Genomic DNA, 20,262 nt, shown 5'->3' on the forward strand with positions numbered 1-20,262 from the left:
CACACCGGCGCTCACAAATTAACCTCTTTATGAATGATTGCGCTCAACTCTCCGAACTGTGTGTGCCCCTGCACTGTTCCCACAGAGCCGCCCGTTTCCGGTTTTACCTTCAAAATAAAACGTCAGTGATGAGGAAACAGTTGAGTCAGCACCTCTGTAAGGTCCTCGGGTAAAGAGCCAGGCTTTATGTTATTATATTTTGTTAATGACTGAACTAAGGAGCTTAGAGATGGGAATTAAAACAAACTGACTTAGATATTTTAAAGGTTTTCTACTGAAAGATTCGTAACTTCGGTGCTCTTATTTTGAATTTACCTTGAAGAACTGTCTTTTTCCGGTGGTCTAACTGGATCGATTTGATCCTTCCCGATCCAAAAGAGCCAAAACGACACAGTGAAGGTAACGGCCTGAAATGTTGTTCCAGATATTTACCTGGACAGGTGAGTCCAGCTGTCAGCGGACCAGAACCGGAAGTTACCGGGACCGGAAGTTACCAGCAGGACCAGACGTGCAGGGTGCGATCAGGTTCAGCAGATCCAGAGTGAGTGTGGAAGAAGAAGTAACCACAGAGAGAAGCGGCAGATGTTTGCTGGGTCGCGTTCAGGTCTCTGATACACATCTATACCGGAGTCTGCGCGAGGCGCGCGTGCAAACGTGGTAAGTGACGTGTTATCGTCAGCGCGATATCAAAGATTATGAAAGATCGTTTTCAGACAGATGTTCACACCAGGCTGGGGAGATTTAGACCCGTTATTGGTTATTAAACTTTTTAAAAGTGAAAGGTTGGACCGGAAAAAACTATGTTTAAGTCACAGAGGCTTTCTGTATTATAACACATTTTAACAATGATACATTTTATTTCTGGGCGCCTTTAAGATCCTCTAGGTCAGTGGTTCCCAAACTTTTTTGCTAGGCCTCCCTTTGTTTTACAACAAAAATGTTCGCGCGTGCGCACGCACGCACGCACACACACGTGCGCAGTAAACAATTAAGCAAATACAAGTAATCTGCAATAAATTACATTATTTTTACGCTACCTCTGCACCTACATAAATGTCCTTATGAATAGTAAGACCTGTTTTTCAAACAGCCCCTCATGATGTCCTTCTGCACCTCAGTTGACTGACTAACATCCTTCCAGGCTTCCCTGATTTAGGTTTCCGCCTTCATCTCCATGTGGGACTTTCCCCACCTGCATCCTTGATCTTATACCCACGTCCTTCTAGGATTACTGTGTAGCATAACATTCAGCCTGAGTGGATATTTTTGTTAAATGAGTAGAATAGATTTAGATTTTTCTATTATCATAACTGTTATATTATCCTGATAGAATAAAAACAAAGGCCACTTACACACCATCATAAACTAAATCACCTCTGCACTCAGACCAGCAGGTTTCTGGTGTTCAGTCATGGAACATGATGATCATCTCTTCATTGTCCTTCTGGGAAAGTCTGGAGTGGGTAAAAGTTCTTCAGGAAACACCATCTTAGGACAAGCAGCCTTTGAGTCCAAAGCCGGCTTCGGACCAGGGACTAAGCTCATCTCTGTGGAAACAGGAACTGTGTTTGGGAAGCAGATTCTAGTGATGGACACTCCAGACATATTAGAATCAGAGCAGAAGGTTCAGGCCTTCTGTCAGTGTGTCCTGCAGGACTCCAGCCCTGTTCTGTTCCTGCTGGTGATCAGAGCCGGAGGTCGGTTCACGGAGGAGGACTACAGGGCCGTGAATGCAGCAAGCAGAGTGATCGGGCTTCACAGGCTGGAGAAATGTTACCTGCTCTTCACAGGTGGAGATGAACTGAAGACGTCAGTGGACAATTATATTTCAAAGGATAAAAAAAGTTCACTTCCAGGTGTTGTCGAAAAGTTTTCATGGAGAATTCACCTGTTCAACAACAAAGATGGAGGACATGAACAAGTCAGAGAGCTGCTGATGAAGACGGGAGCCTTCTCAGCAGGTAAGAGCTGAACTCTGTCACATTCAGTGTTTCTGTGAAGTCAGCAGCAGATCAGCCACAGTTTACCTGAAATAACAGAGGAGAGCCAAAGCTGTGCTCCATGAAAGCTTTAAATCTCAGAGCTTAACTCTGACAGATGATGCTGTGTTTACATCTGTACTGAGTGTTGTCTCTGATCATGTTTACTCTGTGGGTTTTCCCATTCAGTTCAGTTCATTTTTATTTCAAACATATACATTCACCAACATTTCATAAAATAATTCCATGCAGTTGTTTGAAAAGGAGTAGGCAGAAGTATATACTTATTTAGCCCTACCCCCTCAGGTTTACATCCTCATCATGTAAATTTGAACAACAAAAACATTTGCGCAACATCTCTAAAGTTAGAAATATCCTGTCTCAGAGTGATGCTGAAAAACTAGTTCATGCATTTATTACTTCCAGGCTGGACTACTGTAATTCATTATTATCAGGATGTCCTAAAAACTCGCTGAAAAGTCTTCAATTAATCCAAAATGCTGCAGCAAGAGTCCTGACAGGGACTAGAAAGAGAGAGCAGATTTCTCCTGTTTTGGCTTCTCTTCATTGGCTTCCTGTTAAATCCAGAATTCAAAATCCTGCTCCTCACATACAAGGTCTTAAATAATCAGGCTCCATCTTATCTTAATGACCTTGTAGTACCATATCACCCTATTACACTATTACACCCGGTCAAGCCACCAATCCAGCGCCTGGGGAGCACTGTGTAGAGACGGTACCTTGCTCAGGGTTGCTGTTGAGTGGATTTGAACCCCAGCCTTCCAATAATAGAGCGACCACTCTACCTACTGAGCTATCCCTGCCCTTATTTTTAATTAGCTGTTTTCATTGCTTTAAGATGCTGTAGACCTGCTTATTTTTGTTTAATCTCAGTGAGTACATTACGGGTGTTAAAGAATAAATATATGTTCTTAGTGCTTATTTTCTGATTATATTGTTTTATGTATTTTTACAATAAGGGCCTGTATTAAGAAAGGCCAGCTTTGACGCACAAACCAAGTGCTCAGCCAGACTGAGAAACAGGAAGTTTAGTGCAGAGATGCAGAGGCATATTAATAAAATACAGGAAACCAGTACAGTAACACACACACATCAAGTCAGGCCAGAAGGAGTTGTTTTAATCGGAAATATGTGTGATGTGTAAAGGACCAAAGTAACACCTTCATGATACAAATTTTTGGTTTCTAATGCTAGAGATTTGCAACTGGCTTTGGGCTGCGCATGTCTCTCTCTTCCGGAAGACGATTAAATAAAAGAATTATAAATGTTTTGACCACTCCTGAGTCGGTTTTTTCTCTGCCAGAAAAGAATGAAAAAGAATCAGATTTAATACATTTAATACAATATTACAAGGTAATAAAATGTGCTATATAGATAAAATTGACATGATGCATTAAAGTCTGCGTGGGAAGAAAGTTTAACACTTTGTTCTTTACATGTTTGTACAGATGTGAAGTCTCCTCTACCCATCACACATTACAGAGAGAGGCTTCAGTCAAACCTTCAGGTCAGGTTTAAGTACAAGCAAGAAGGATGGACATCAAAGAAAGATGAGAAGTACCTGGATGACATTTACACTAAACTCTACATCACAGCTGGAGGAGAAGACAGCACCACTAATCAGTTCAGGCATATTGAAATGGCCTCTGGAAGGCCTGCAGAAACTGAAATCAGTAACATCTTCACACACCCTTTTGGCATTAAAAAGAGTATAAGAACTGTGCTGACTGCTGGGCAGGCAGGAATCGGTAAAACCTTCCTGGTGCACAAGTTTGTGCTAGATTGGCTTGAAAAAAGAACCAATCAGGATGTAGATCTGGTGCTTCCCTTCATGTTTAGTGAGCTAAATTTGCAAAGTGATGAAGAGTACAGCTTTCCCAAACTCATCCACAGATGTATTCCTGAAAGTGTGCACATAAAAGAGGAGGAGCTAAATAACATCCTCACAAAACTGCAGACATCAGGAAACTCAAACTTTGAAAAGAGTGAATATAAACTTATGTTTGTGTTGGACGGACTGGATGAGAGTTGCCTTCAGCTGGACTTTACTGTCAGAGAAAAAGTACCTGTTGATGTCACAGAGTCCACCTCAGTGGATGTGCTGCTGACAAACCTCATCAGGGGGAAACTGCTTCCCTCTGCTCATCTCTGGATAACCACACGACCTGCAGCAGCCAATCAGATCCCTCCTGATTTTATAGATATAGTGACAGAGGTCAGAGGGTTCACTGACCCACAGAAGGAGGAATACTTCAGGAAGAGATTCAGAGATGAGGAGCAGGCCAGCAGGATCATCTCCCACATCAAGACATCACGAAGCCTCCACATCATGTGCCACATCCCAGTCTTCTGCTGGATCACTGCTACAGTTCTGGAGGATGTGCTGGAAACCAGAGAGGGAGGACAGCTGCCCAAGACCCTGACTGAGGTTTACATGAAACTCCTGAATGTCCAGATGAAACATTTAAAACCAAGGTACGGTTTAGAAAAAAGCATCCAGTTCACTAAGATGATTATAAAACTGGCTTTTAACCAGCTGCAGAAAGACAGCCTGATGTTCAGTGAAGAAGAAATAACAGACGACAAAAACACTTTCACTGGAGTCTCTGTGTATCCAAAGATGTTCTCATGCCTCTTTAAAGAGGAACATCAGTGCAGGAAGGATGGGAACAAAGTGTTCAGCTTTGTCCATCGGAGTGTAGTGGAGTTTTTGGCTGCACTTTTTATGGTCCTAGACTCTCACATCAAAAACATGGAGGCTAAATCACAGGATTGTGTGAGGAGAACTGGAAATCCTTTTAGCCAAACACGTCTACCAGAGATCTACATCAACATTGTTGACAAAGCTGTACAGAGTCTGGATGGACACTTTGACTTGTTCCTCCACTTCCTTCTGGGCCTTTCACTGCAGACCAACAAACCTCCATTACAAGACCTGCTGACACAGACAGGAAGTAACTCACGGACCATTAAGCTAACAGTAGACTATGTGAGGAAGAAGGTCAGAGAAAATCCATCTCCTGAGAGAAGAATCAGCTTGTTCCTGTGTCTGAATGAGCTGAAAGATGGTTCTCTAGTGGAGGAGATCCAGCAGTTCCTGAAATCAGGAACAGTCTTAGATGATCTTTCTCCTGCTCAGTGGTCAGCCCTGGCCTTCATCATACTGTCATCACAAAAAGATCTGAATGTGTTTGACTTGAAGAAATACTCTGCTTCAGAAAAGGCTTTTCTAGGGCTGCTACCAGTGGTTGAAGCCTCCAACAAAGCTCTGTGAGTGGAATTATTATACTGTTGTTTCTTTCAGGAAAGAAAAATAAATCGGTTTTACAGTTTGTCTTTTTTATTCCCAGGCTGAATGGCTGTAATCTCTCAGAGAGAAGCTTTGAAGCTCTGTGTTCACTTCTTGGCTCAAAGTCCTCCAGTGTGACAGAGCTGGACCTGAGTAACAACAAGCTGCCGGATTCAGAAGTGAAGCTGATTTCTTCTCTACTGAATAATCCACACTGTAAACTGCAAACTGTCAGGTTAGGACTAGAGCAGGGGGATATGACCCCAAATATTTATCACGATATACATTTGAAAATTTGATATAACGATATAACTGACAATATAATTGACACTAGACAAAATACTTTACAACTCCACAACTTTATTAGTGCAAAAAAATCAGTGTATTTTCACTTAAACAAACATCTTTTTTTTATGTGCATTAAAGTTATATAAAAATTTAACAGTGCAAATGCAAATTCCTTGCTGACAGTTTAAAAAAAAGGCATTTCCAGTGGAAATTGGCCGACATATCCTCAGCATAACCGTGTATAATATCCACAAAACTTAAAAAGAGGTTAAACACACACATTACGGTAATATTATGTTGAAGCACAGTACATATCACTCCGCGAGGCTCCTGCCTACGATAGCCGTAATGCTCCGACAATCCATCAAGCGGTCCGGCTTCGTAGCTTAGCAAAGTCGGACTAACACATTTGACAGATTTTCGAGCGCCGTGTACCACATAAAATCGTTTCGAGGTCAGTAAACACAACCAGAATTCATACATAAGGCACACGGGATTATAAGGGGCACTGTTGAGTTTCAGAAAAATCAAAGGATTGATTTTAAGTGTACCGTATTTTCCAAAAAAACACGGTAATAACGACGGCCTGCTAGCACGCTCTACCAAAAATAGTGCTTTGTCGTGTATCTGACGGATGAAAGCTAAACCAGTTCCACACCAGTGAAGTTGCAGCATTTTTACAAACCAGTTCTGGTTCATCTGTTTCATTCAACGATCCACTTTCGCCCTTCTCATTCTCCGTCGCTGGCACGCTCTTTCCGCCATGTGCATATGAAAACAAAGGCACTGCCCATGCGCGTTTTACCCATAATCTATCGCGATATTTCATTTTCTTTCGTTGCCCGACATTATACCGGTATTATCATGAACAGTATGATATGGCCCAGCCCTAGTTAGGACTCATTCAGAGGTTTTACTACAATGGAATGTTTTTTTAAAATCCACAAAATAGAAAACATATTTAATGGTTAGAGTTAATTTTATTATAAATAATGTTAATGTTTTTATATATTTAAGCCATAAAAAATTTCCCCACATTCTTTACACCTTCCACACGTTGTTATATAAATGCTATTATAACCCATCCATCCATCTTCTTCTGCTTATCCGGTGCAGCAGCCCAAGCAGAGAAGCCCAGACCTCCCTCTCCCCAGCCACCTCCTGTAGCTTGTCCAGGAAAACACTAAGGCGTTCGCTGGCCAGCCAAGAGATATCTTTACTGACTCTGCTTTGCATCAGCCCAAACACCATTACCAGCTACTAACTGAGATAGTTACCAGTGTTGCACAGGTTAAAAACATGAGCTTGTGAGTAGGGCTGCCACGATTAGTCTACTAGTCATGATTACATTAACTATCAAAATCATTGACGACTTATTTAATAGTTGTTGCGTCGTTTAAAGCTTTGTAAGATCCCGAAAGACAAATTGTGTCCAAAATCCGGTGACTACTTCCTTCGGAGGCCGCATTTGTAGGCCGATTGCATTACAGCAATTTGAGAAAGGCTGTCATAATTCGAAGACTCCTCCAAATGCGGCCAACAAATGCACTCTTCATTTCCCCAGATTTAAAGGATCGGTTGGGTGTAAACCTTGGTCGCCTAACCTATCCCAGAATTCATAGCATTACCCAGCCAATTCCAGTTTCCAACAATGGCAGCAGCTACTTAGTTTTAATGTCACTCTAATTATTCTTTCTGGGTCACAAAATACACTTTTAACATATTTTCAGGCGAGAATGTAGCTGTTTAAACTTGAAATATCTGCTCGGTTTATCAAGACATCAAATATTTGTAAACATGCTCCAACATTTTCAGAGACATCTTTTACCCACCAGCTCGATAGCTAGCCGGGGCGAGAACTCTCGGCACATCATTTTCAAACCCACCGCGGTCTTTCGCTAATCAGGTTTAACATGATATATAAGTCACTTAGATAACTTAAAAATGTTATTGTTTGGCTTTTATCAGTGTTTTATTTGTTCCTGAGTAAATCGGTTATAATTAAAGTTATAGTTTTTACACAGCTGAATAAACGTCAAACAGAAAATCGATTAAACTGAAATGTGAGCTCATTGTGAAACCTGGCCCCACCCTATCATATGATTTCCTGAGGTCAGATGGCCCAGGCTGATTGGGACCCACACCCGCTTTCACACCTTGGCTCATGTGATTAGGTAGAGGATCATCAGGGGGTTCTTTTTCCCTCTTTGGGGGGAAACTCCCACTGGGTTTAAATCTGGGACTCTCCACCATTTGACGTTAGAAATGAAGAAGCTTCTCGGATGAGAGGTGAAAAGTCCAAACGCTCCCTTTTTTTCCCAAGCTCCTTAGATTAAATATATCACATTTACATTCCATCTATGCTGATGTGTGATGAGGATCGGAACATCTTTAAGTCCTCAGTCTGCTCTGTGTGTGTGTGTCTGTGTGTGCGTGTGATTACTGTGGTGTTATTACATTTCTTCTTCTGTTTCTCTATTAAAGACTGAGTGGCTGTAACCTGTCAGAGAAAAGCTGTGGTTACCTGTCCTCAGTTCTCAGCTCCCCATCCTGCCATCTGACAGAGCTCGACCTGAGACACAACAATCTGGGAGAGTCAGGAAAGAAGCTGTGTGAAAGCTCTACAAAGACCACTGTCAGGTAAGATATAGATCCGTTGAAGGTTTTTGTAAATCATCCTGCAGTCTCCATCAAAGTCACAGGAGACACTTTGAACACTTTCCATTATTTTCTCCTCAGCCAACACTTAGCATGCCTGAAGAAACCTGCCACAGTTACCCAGTAATTCTTTTTCCATTTTTGTTGCACAGTCAACCTTTCATTCAGATGTCAGTGTCTCCTGACACAGAGCTGCTCACTGTTAAATGGAGACTCTTTGACTTGCCGAAGAAATTTACCACTTATCATCATGGCTGTCCACATCCCCTCAGGCAAACACAACAGGGGCCTTGAGCGTTCTTTATCAGACCATCACTGAATTCTAAGCCACACATCCATAGAGTGTTTTCATTGCACCAGGGAACTTCAATCTGTTCAGAATCAGAATCAGAAAGGGTTTTATTGCCAAATGTTGAGCAGGTTTACAACATTAGGAAATTGCTGCGGTACTTAGTGCAAACATACTGTAAGAGAACACTTAAATAAACATAAAAATTAAAATTAAATGTGCTAAGCAGATAGATATATACTTGAATGCAGGTGATGATCAGTGCAAAAATGGAACAGATGCAGTGAACACAGTGTAGGGTCATGTGTTTGTGGTGGGAACAGTCATATGGTTATTGTTCATGAGTCCAACAGTAGAGGGGAAGAAACTGTTCTTATGGGGAGAGGTTCTGGTGCGAATGGACCGGAGCCTCCTGCCTGAGGGGAGCAGGTCAAACAGACAGTGTCCAGGGTGAGAAGAGTCAGCTGTGGTCCGAGCTGCACGCCCCAGTGTCCTGGAGGTGTACAGGTCCTGCAGAGATGGGAGTCTGCAGCCAATCACCTTCTCAGCAGAGCGCACAACACGCTGTAGTCTCTGTTTGTCCCTGATGGAGGAGGTGAGGATGGATTCGATGACTGCAGTGTAGAGGTGATGGTGGGCTCCCACTTCAGGTCCTGGGTGATGGTGGTACCCAGGAAGCGGAATGAGTCCACAGTGGTGATGAGGATGTCAGTCAGGATGATTGGGGGAAGTGGGGCTGTGTGCTTCCTGAAGTCCACAATAATCTTGACTAGAGATGGCACGATACCACTTTATTATGTCCGACACCAATATTATAAATTTAGATTACTGCAATTACTGATATGAATCCGATATTATGTATTTTATAATCAATAAAACTGTTGTTTTTTAAATATCTTGCTGCATTTTGTATAAGTTCATACCGAAGTTTAAAAAAAAAACACTAAAGCTATTCTGTTATACCTGTATGCAAAAAATCACTGCACCAAAAATATTTCTTAGTTAAGCAACAGAAAATTTTGTTTTCTTGAGTTAATATGTATTATTTTAGTTTTACATCATGAACATCATGGTGAAAAGATGTTCATTGGTGTTAAAAGTAATAAATCAATGTTTGAATATTAGTTTCTCTTTGAATGAGTAGACAGTGAAGCTGATTGATCTCTGACTCACTTTCCTGTGAAACAAAGGTGTGACCTAAAATTAATTAATTATTGATTTCTAACAGACGGAGAAAATGACCTCATCTAATTTCTGCATTTTGATCACATAAATGTTCAGTTTTTGTCACCGTGTTTGTGTCTGCAGGTTTATTTCATTTATAACGTCACAGTGTTTGTAAAAAGTCTGAGCTGTACAGCAGCTGCATCACTACAGATATCAGTACTCATAAAGAGTTCTGTACTCACTCTGCCCTCTGATTGAAACTCTCCTTTTTCTCCAGGACAAGTAATATCTCACTGAAAGACATCATCTCCACAAGTGTGCTGATCAGTTCAGGACCTCCTGCTGTCTACCAGCTCAGACCAAAGAAACAGAAGTTTGGAACTCTGACGAGAATGACTGTTGGAGAAAAAAATCCAGGGAAGACAAATAAAACCATCTTACTTGTGGGAGAAACAGGAGCAGGAAAATCTACACTGATCAACGCTCTGCTCAACTACACCATGGGAGTGAAGTGGGAGGATGGAGTCTGGTTTCAGATCATAGAGGAGGAGGACAGAAGTCAGACAGAAAGTCAGACATCAGATGTGATCGTGTACGAGATCTTTGGTTTTGAAGATAAAACTCTGCCCTACTCTCTGACCATCATCGATACTCCTGGTTATGGAAATACCAGAGGGATCGAACATGATGACATCATCAGTGAAAGATTATTGGACTTGTTTGGATCAGATGATGGAGTCCATGAAGTTCATGCAGCGGGTTTGGTCATGAAGGCGAGTGATAATCGACTGAGTGACCGACTGATGTACGTCTTTGATTCAGTGATGTCTCTGTTTGGAAAAATCATGGAGAAAAACACTGTAGCTCTGATCACACACTCAGATGGAAGCAGACCTGAAAATGCTTTTAAAGCTCTTGAAGATGCAAAAATTAAATGTGCCAAAAATGAGAAGAATCAGCCAGTTTACTTCCTATTTAATAACTCACAGTATGAAGACCGAACAGAAGAAAATAAGTTTTCAAAACATTTATGGGAACTCACACAGGAAAACATGAATCAATTGACAGACTTCATGGGAAAATCTAATCCTCAAAAACTAATGAAAACAGGTGAAGTGTTAAATGAACGAATCAGACTGAAAGCCTGCATCCAAAACCTAAAAGAGAGAATGGAGTTTATTGAAATGAAACAGACAGAAGTTGCTGAGATCAGAGAAGCTCTAAAGATCCAAGAAGCAAAAAAGATAGAAGCAGAAAAACAGATTGAAATGGCAAAAAAGAGACAAGAAACTCTGAATAGAGATGGAGAAGAAGCTCTAAAACTCCAAGAAATTATAAAAAAACTTGAGGAAGAGATGAAGAAGGATGAGAAGTTCACTGTAGAAGTTGATGAGGCATATAAAGTTAAAGAAGATATTGATGGTGGGATGTGGGGTTTAGTTTTTTATGAAGCAGCTGTCTGCTGTACAGTCTGTGAGGAGAACTGTCACTATCCTGGATGCACAATGGCCTGGAAACCTGAACGCTGTGAGGTCATGAAAGGAGGTCGCTGCACTGTTTGTACCAACAAGTGTCCTGCATCAAATCATGTGAAAGAAAAGTGGAAATATGTGACCAAGACAAGGAGAGTAACAAAGACTGATGAACAAATGAAAAAGCAGTATGAAAAGAATGTGTCAGAACGTGAGATTAAAGCCAGACAGTTAAAAACTCGTACAGGGGAAGTGAATGAAACAAAGAAAACAGCAGCTGATTCATCACTGAACAAACAAGGAATGCAGCAGAAATATGAAAAGTATCAAAAAGAAAAAGAGAAGGAGTGTACCCTGTTAGAAAATCTCGAAAAGGAAATGAAACAGCTGACAGCAGAGAAGTCCCAGTTCCTGGATGAGTCCTACCAACATGTTGTCAGACTGGAGCAGATCGCTCCTGATTCAGCGTCCACTATTGTCCACTTGGACTTCCTGATTGAGAAGATGAAGCAGAAAGGAGACACAGAAAAGGTCCAGAAACTGGAGGAGATGAGAAGCAGAGTGGATGAAAAAACCAAAAAAGCAGCACATTGGTACAAGTTTACTCAAACAGCATCACTGATCAAATAAATTGGGAGATCTTGGTATAAATGAAACATGTAAAGAAGCATCAGGAAGCTGTGTAGATGGCTTTTCCACCTTGATACTGCTCTATGCTACATATTCAGATGTACACCACGTGGGTTTTTGTTTTTGCTTACAGATGGCATATTACTTTAAAAAAAAAGCCTATTAGAAATGAATTACTTATTGATTATTGATCAGCACTGACATCTCTACTTAGAGAGCAGACAGTTTGGAATTTTTTGGTCCTCAGTGTTTTATGCATCTGACATCAAATCAGTACCAAATACAACATGTGGCTCCATCTGCTTTGGTGATGCCTGCAGAAAAAAGTTCATTACTTCCAAAATTATTTTCATCTCAGGAAAATTTTTTTTTTTTTTTTAAATCCCCCAAATATGTGAGAAATGAATTTATATAATTTAAACATAACATGAAAATGATTGATCAGTGAAACACGATGACCTTTCCTTCAAAGGTCTCATGTACAGAGCTTTTAATCATGTGGTAATATTATTTTGTATTTTTATGGCAGCTGATAGTTAACTGATTTTTCATGTGGACATGAGGGCCTCCTTCTTAGACGAGAACATTATGTATGCTTTCATATTTTATCCAGTTATGGAAACAAATATATAACTTCTCATTTGTAAAAAATACTTTGAATTATTGCTTTTTCTTTATTAATATGCATGTATTTCACACAGATATTTGTACTTATGTAACAGCTCATGACAAATATTACTACATAAACCCCACAGTGAGTTATTATGCAGAGCAGAGTTGGTCTGAGCTGCCAGCTGTGCTGTAAATGTAGTGAGGACGCCCCCTGCTGTTTAGTGATCAGTACAACAGTGTGTGAGAACAGCTCCAAAACACTCTGTTCTCCACAAATACATGTGTTTCTGTCACGTTGTTCTAATGTTGTCAGTGTGAGCTTTATTCTGCTGCTCCTCTCATTATGACTCAGCTGATTTTATCTGTTTCTCTTTGTTCTTCAAACACTTTCAATTTATTGCGAGCAGCTCTCACACACACACTCAGCAAATCTGGAGCTTTTTGACTCATAGAAACATCATTTTGTTCTTTAGATGACAGCAGATTGGGACTGAATAATCAATCACTATCAAACCAATAAAGATGCTGATTTTACAGGAACTTTGTTGGAGAAGCTGGAAAGACATGAAACTGGTCCCAAACCAGTTGATAGTGCTGATTATTCCAAATAAAGCTGTTTTCCATTTGAGATGACTTTCTGTCCTGATATATAATAAAGATGTTGGTTGTTTTTGAGCCCCTGTATTAAAAGTAGATCCAGTTTAAAGTCAGCTTGAGTTTGATGTCTTTATGTCAAAGCTGCTCATGATGTTGAGCTGCTGATGGAATAAAAACAGGTAAAAATCTGCCTCAATATAAAAGCATGTAGTCCAGACTTAAATGTAGCCTATTGTTAGCTGAGGTCCACACACAGTGTTTGACAGTGTAAACTGTGTGAAAGGGCTGCTGGTGGAGCTCACTAGGATGAGCAGGTGACCATGTGCCACGAGGTGGAGAGCAGCTGGCCTGGCTTTGATTCTGACCACGCCCCCTTTCTCTCTCCCTCTGCTTTGCTGTCACTTATCTTCACTGCTCTGTCCAATAAAGCTGAAAAAGGCCCCAAATCAAAGAAATCTGCTGCAGCCTCTGAAATGTCTTCTGTTTCCTTCCCGACGGCTTTTTCACCGTCAGCCCATCAGACAGTCCAGCAGCATTTATGATGATGTCATGATGTTGAAGAGACTGCTATGGTGGCCTCCCATGACCCCCAGCCTCATCTACACCGAGATGCAGACATTTGAAAACAACTGAATAATAGTCCAAGACAACAGTCTGTGTACAGACACACACTGAGCTTTCATAGAGTCAAAGGAGTCAATCAAACACAGCTAGTTGAGTCATTTCTTGTGTGAGTCTAAAGTGAATCTAGTATTTGAAAGTCCACTTCCTGTATTTGTTGTTGAAGACTTCTTCAGCTTCTTCTCAAGGACATCAGCTGCTTGTTTGGCAGCAGAGGCAGTTAAGAAGCTTCCTGAAAAACACTGAACAGTGAGTTCACTGTGGCATATGACAAATTCAGCTTTCTATGTGCAAATGTGTCTGTGTCAACCTTTCAAATGCTGTTGAATCCAAAACATCAGCGGCTCCTTGGCTGCTCACTTCATGCACTTCTGTCTTTGTGACAGTCCAATGACATCACAGCTGTTTCCACCCCCAGTGTCTCAGGACTGGACACCTTTAAACATGTGGAGGATCAAACAGCCGTCCAGCTAAACATACATGAAACTATCAAAGCTGACAATCATTCCAATAACATCTAATGCTACATATATATAGACACAGGACTACAAGGAAATGGCTCTCAGCATCTGGCTGTGGGAACAAATGATCCCTGTTTGTGTTCAAATTGTGTGCATGTTTTAGACGTGTGTCACATGTAGAAACACAAAAATGACACAAAGATGTGTTTGACACAACTGTGCAGCTGTAAGTTGTTTCTAATGATTCATTGAAGCTCTTCTAACATTCTGGAGACAATCAGTCCGTGAATCTGTTCAACACCACAACAATTTGACTTCAATGTGAACGTTTGCCATTAAATAACCTTCTTCATCCAGCTGACAGCATCCTTCATTCTATGATATGAACAGTTCCTCCTGTTGATGACAAACCTCTGACATGATCTGCTTGAGGAGCTTTTTCATGTGAAGCTCTCTGAGCTCAGGGCTAAGTTGCTGTGTTTCATCTTTAAGAGCTGCTGCCTCCTCGCCGTTCTTCTTCTCCTAATGACACCATTTCTGCTTCAGATCTTTCACTGGGCCTAAAACAGATGAAGAGTAGATCTACTGCTGTTCACTGTTTGTGTCAATATGGAGAAATATGAAAGACAAACACAGCACATACAGAGAAATGTAGACAGAATGTGCAGCCAGTGCAGTAAATGGTCTAAATATCAGCTCTTTAGAAAATGATCCTGATGAACATGAAACTATCATCAGCAGCATCTTCAGGTCTCTGATGGTCCAGGCTTGTTGTTGGGAAACAGCCCTGCTGGGATGATGGTGTCCTCACAGAAACAGTCAGTGATGCTGTTGATCTCCATCACAGAGCACGTCCCAGTCTGCAGTCTCAGTCCTGCAGGGCCTCGCTGGCTTCCTGACTCCACCCAGTCAACAACAGGAAGTGTTTGCAGGAACAAAGTGAGGCTGTGGTCAAACAGGAGTTTTTATCTCCTGGCTCTGACTCTCACTGCGGCCCCGCTGCTGTGTCAACATGTGTTTGTGCTAAACAATGATGGAAAGTGTTATAAATGACTTGTTGGCCTCTGATCTGTCACAAACAGCTGAAACGTGTCTCTCATGAGTCACATGAAGGTTTCTGACAGAAAGGACAAAAAGTAGCTGCAGTCAGTTTGTGTCATTTTTATATTTATTCATCTGGGAGAAAAATCTGAGGGACATTAAAATGTGTTTTTCAACAGAGACAAGAACATAAATATAACGTCACAGGTAAATGAAGATATTTCAAGTAAACAGCTGGACTGATCAGGTCCAAACACAGAGTGATCAACAAACAGCTGTCATATCTTTATATATAAGCTCTTTATAAATCCTGTTCACTGCAGTCTGTTTCCTAATAATGTCAAACTGTTAGAAACACAGAAACATGGTCTTTGTTGACATAAACCTGTCTGGGATCCTTTGTTGTTCCTTTGATGCAGAGTTACATTATAAATATAAAGAGTTATTTCAGAGTCTCATCAGTTTTCCTGCATGTCTTTATTGAACACATCAGCAGGGCTGAAGCTCTCATGTTAAACACACACTGATCTATGGACACGTTCATGTGTTTCTAACAGAACCAGGCTGTTATCAGCTGCACTAACATGATGTCACACACACTGAATGTAACAGTGACATCATCACACAATCAGCTGTGATTGTTTCACTGTCATCAAACTAGTCAACAGGAAGTAGAATCAATAGAAACAATCATTTACTGACAGCATGTCTGATGGAAATAAGTGCAGATTATGTATGAAGTATAACTGCACACAGTAACTGTGTTACAATAAGGACTTAACAGCGCCCTCTGCTGGAGTGTTTCAGTACTGCGTTAACTAGAATACACCACCTCCTCCTCCTCCTCACACCACCTGCTACAGCTCTACTCTTCTATGACTACAGTCATCCACAGCACTGATGTGAGGTCACATGGTTCATATGTAAGGAGCACAGAGACGTGCTAGCAGCTGACCTCAGGTCAGTTTAATGACTGTGAGCAGCAGCTGTGTTCTTGTCACTGTGACAGGGAGACACTCTCAGACACAGCGCTCATGTCAGCTTGTTCTCATGCAGGAGGATCAGGAGCTCCATGTTTGTCTTCATGTTTGAATCATGATGTGTTTGTGCCATCAGAGTCTGTCATGAGTACTCAGGGTTTCACAGCAGCTCTTCTGGATGCTGACGAGGACTCCAACCTCATGTTTCACCTCTCTGAGCTTCTGATGTCTGTGAACACTCGTGTTTCTTCTCTGGGCTCATCTGGACAAAAACACCTTTCTGTGTTTGGCTCCAGCCTCATTGTGACTGACAGGAAGTGTGTTATCCATGAGCTTCTTTGTTTCCTGCTGTGTTTCCTGTCTGTGGACAAACACGAGTGTTTCAGCTGAGGACTTGGTTCCTTCCACCTGTCCATACAGGACATCACGCTGTCTTTTCTCTTTAAATGCAGCTCCAGGTCCTTCCACGTGCTGTATTTGTGCAGTTTGTAGTGTGTCCTGGGAAACGTAGCACACATGGTGTTCTTCTGCTGTTTCCTCCTTTCACTGAGTGTGAAACACTGACGCTGTGCTGTTGTTCACAGAGCTGATTCTAGCTGCAGCTGGACTCTGTCATCTAACTGAATGTGTTGGTGCTGATCACGGGGCTCTGAGGGGGGAGCAGCAGGAGGACTCTGGATGCTGACGTCAGTGTATCTGTGGAAGCTCACACAGCGTCTCTGTCATTCAATATTGTGTATATATTGTATCTATGCAAAGATGAACAGACTGTGTGTTCACTGGTCTCTGTGCTGCTGACTGCTGCAGCTCTGATGTCATCATCACTCCCTCCTCCACCCTCAGCAGTCCCAGCATGCTGCTGTGGTGCACCCCACCCTCACTCTACACCTGAGCCATAGACCACACCCTCCACCTCAATATACACCACAGTTTTCTCTGCTATGGAAATGAGATCAGGAGGAAATCATTATTATTATTATTTAATAAATGCTCACATTAATGTGGGCTTATTTGTTTCATATTAGAAACATTAGTTGAGTGTTTTTAGTATAAAATGGTGAAAGTCCCTCTTTTTGCTCCTCCCCTCACCTGTGGATGGACACTGCTGTTACCGTGGTGACAGCTGTGATGTGTTTCAGTCCTGCCTGGTTGTCACTGCAGGAATCTTTCACATTTATTACAGGTAATTACTCTGATTTTTCTGTGTATTATGAACTAAATGTATCCTGCACACAGCTGATGTTAGCCAGGAAACATTACACAATGCTAACATTACCTTCACACGGAGACGATCAGCATCAGTCACAAACACCAAGGTCAGAAAAGAGGAACTTTGAGCAGGAAGGAAGGAGTCAGAGAGGCGTTTGAGTATTTCAGCACTGAACTGATCATAAATTCATGAAGTCATGAATGAAAGTGCAGACTGAGAGTGGATCACATGATGTTTAAGGTGTGTCATGTGACATGTTCAGTATTGTCACACATGTCTAGATTGTCCCTGATATCATAACTGCTCAAACACTGATGATTATATTTGAAGAATTATTACTGATGGCAGCAAAGTTTGAATGGAGGAAGGACCTTGTTTCTCTTTGCCAGTAGAGAAACAAGGTCCATCTGTAGACATATATCTATATATATATATATATATATATATATATATATATATATATATATATATATATATATATATATATATATATATATATATATATATTTCCTATCACCTTAAATCTTCACTCAAAGTATCTCTGACAGTGTATATACAGATGTATTATACATAAGAGACAAACATTGTTCTTTTAATATGTCGGCATTACTAAATTTGGCTCAATGCTTACATATATGTGTAAAAAGAAAATGTACGAGCTGTGATAACTGTGTCTGATAGAATGAAGAGTAGACTGATATATTAAATATTCCTTTATTGGGTGAGAAAATCAGACCGTGTCATAACTGCTTTAAGTCATACAGAATAGATATCAGAGCCTTAAACAGGCTGACTTCTGCTAAATGGGTCAAACTGGGCAGAAAGTCTACAAACACATAACATCCTTATAGAATATGATGTAACACTATAGATCAACTTAGCTCAGAATATATAAAGCATATAAACAATTACAGCAATATGATGCAACAAACACAGCAGTACTACTAATCCAAAATACTCAAAGCTTCATAGAACTGAAACAAACATTTATTTTTAGCGTTCCTGATTTTGGCATAATAACTAGTTACCGTGCTCGTTACCACATAATAACGTAGTTACTGTAACACATTACTTAATTAGTCCCAACACTGCTGCAGGCTGCCCTAACATGAAACACTTCACACCATCAGTCTGAAGGTGCGGCTTCCACCACACCCTGATATGGCTCTAATTTGATGAAGTCATATCAGAGGCTAATGTGTGGAGGCTTTCTGCTCCCACCCTGAACAAACCTGAGGACAAAAATTCTATACAACACCCACACTGTACACAGCAATCTGCAAATAATTTTAAGCCTGACCATGGGTGCTGCCACAACCTGAAATGCCTTTAGATTAATCCTTAACCGTCAAAGTTGAACGTAATGCCAAAACTGTCGTGAAACTTTTCAATGACTCCTTACTCTGTAAAATTCAGAAATGTCAGTGAAAATGCATCTAGCCGTATATTAGTTTAATGAGTAAATGTTTCAGTGCACTATAGAAAAGATGAAACAAGAAGCGATGCTTGGAGTTACTCAGGTGGTATCATGATATGATGATAATGTTGTTTGGGTTATTTTACATATTGTACACTTGTGCTTTCCCAGGATTTGCTGACATTATAAAACCCTCAAGTCAAGAAATAATCTTGGAATCAAGGTTCAGGGTTACTTTAGTTATACCTGCAAATTTGTCTTGATGAATTCTCAATCATGCAGGAAAGTAAATCTCCAAAAGTTGATTCTGTTCATCTGGACGTAGCGTTTTGTGGGAGAAACGTTTCGTAACTCATCCAAGTGACTTCTTCAGTCTCAGCTGACTGCAGGTTTCAATCTTATAAACAGTACATTTGCATAATGACTGAAACCAGCCCACTGAAGGAACAATGGGCTGTGAGGTCAGTTCCTTAATCATAATTATGCAAATTCTCATAACCATTGATCAACAATCACTGACCAAAACCCATTGATCAAAGAACACTGATCAAAGAACACTGATCAATGGCCATGAGTACCATTCACAGAGAGTTGGGGAATGGCTGCAATCACAGCATTGTAAGATGGTGACAGATGTACCCTTAGGCCCCCTCCTCGATTCAGAGATGGTCTTTCCCTTTTCACGTAAATGGCCTCATTGACTCCGCGCTCAAACCAGCATTCCTGGAACTGACAGGAGAAAGAGGTTTGGAAAGAGCCATATTCTGGTTCACAGTCATGAAACTTCTGTGCTCAGCAGGTTCTTCATTCAGGATCTGGTTCCTGGCTGCCAGAGAGCAGCATGCAGTTTAGCACAATAGTGAATTGAGCGTCGATGGTTCTGTCATGGTGAAGCTTTTAGATTCTGAGATGATCAGCAGCACAGCAGTGAGAGATGCATCTTCCTCCGTGGCTAATTCTGTGCTCTGGACCATTTGTACAGTCAGTTGCTTGTTTTAAAATCCATACTATGATTTTAAAAAGTTGTCCAAAAACTTAAAGTTTTCTTAGACTGGAACCAGATCAATAAAGTGGAAGAAAGTCAGCGAAGGAAGCACAGAGGTGATTTATTTCTTTATTCATGTTCAGGACTCAGAAAACAAAAAAGTTTTTCCAGCAGATCTAATCACAGATTATTAAACGTCTTAAATCTTCTATTCCTTCCTCACAGTTTTGAGATGATTTTCAAAAACATGAAAGTTTCAGTATGACTATCACTTCTCCAACTCATTACATCCCATCTATGTGAGCATGTCTTACCTGCTTTAACTAATCTTTAATGACTGTGGTGATCAGGGAAATTATTTTACTGCTACTGTTCATAACCATCATCTTTATCATTGTATTAATCATCATTTCATTAAAACATTTATTGAAGCTGCTGATATTACATTAAAATCTGTATTTCAGGTGTTATAATTATCATATAAAAATCTTTCATTGCACGTGCAACTGTAATCATTTTATACACATTGCATTTTGTGCCTATAA

General features: G+C 40.7%; 1 protein-coding gene across 1 annotated transcript; it reads left to right on the top strand.

Moving 5' to 3' along the window:
• The first annotated feature begins 4,509 nt into the window (after positions 1-4,509).
• Positions 4,510-11,985, top strand: LOC134620509 (uncharacterized). Its single transcript, XM_063466706.1, has 4 exons — positions 4,510-5,270; positions 5,351-5,524; positions 8,062-8,217; positions 9,969-11,985. Exons 1-4 carry the CDS (start codon positions 4,510-4,512, stop codon positions 11,791-11,793), a joined length of 2,916 nt encoding a protein of 971 aa, XP_063322776.1. The 3' UTR covers positions 11,794-11,985.
• The last annotated feature ends 8,277 nt before the right edge of the window (positions 11,986-20,262 follow it).

This window comes from Pelmatolapia mariae, linkage group LG3_W (genome assembly GCF_036321145.2).
Source record: "Pelmatolapia mariae isolate MD_Pm_ZW linkage group LG3_W, Pm_UMD_F_2, whole genome shotgun sequence".
In the NCBI taxonomy this organism is placed as follows: domain Eukaryota; kingdom Metazoa; phylum Chordata; class Actinopteri; order Cichliformes; family Cichlidae; genus Pelmatolapia; species Pelmatolapia mariae.

Bases quoted from the DNA above. Each gene is read 5' to 3' on its own strand.
- LOC134620509 (XM_063466706.1), top strand. From the start codon at position 4,510: ATGATTATAAAACTGGCTTTTAACCAGCTGCAGAAAGACAGCCTGATG. The intron at 5,525-8,061 runs GTTAGGACTAGA...TCTCTATTAAAG, and splicing joins TGTAAACTGCAAACTGTCAG to ACTGAGTGGCTGTAACCTGT. The intron at 8,218-9,968 runs GTAAGATATAGA...CTTTTTCTCCAG, and splicing joins TCTACAAAGACCACTGTCAG to GACAAGTAATATCTCACTGA.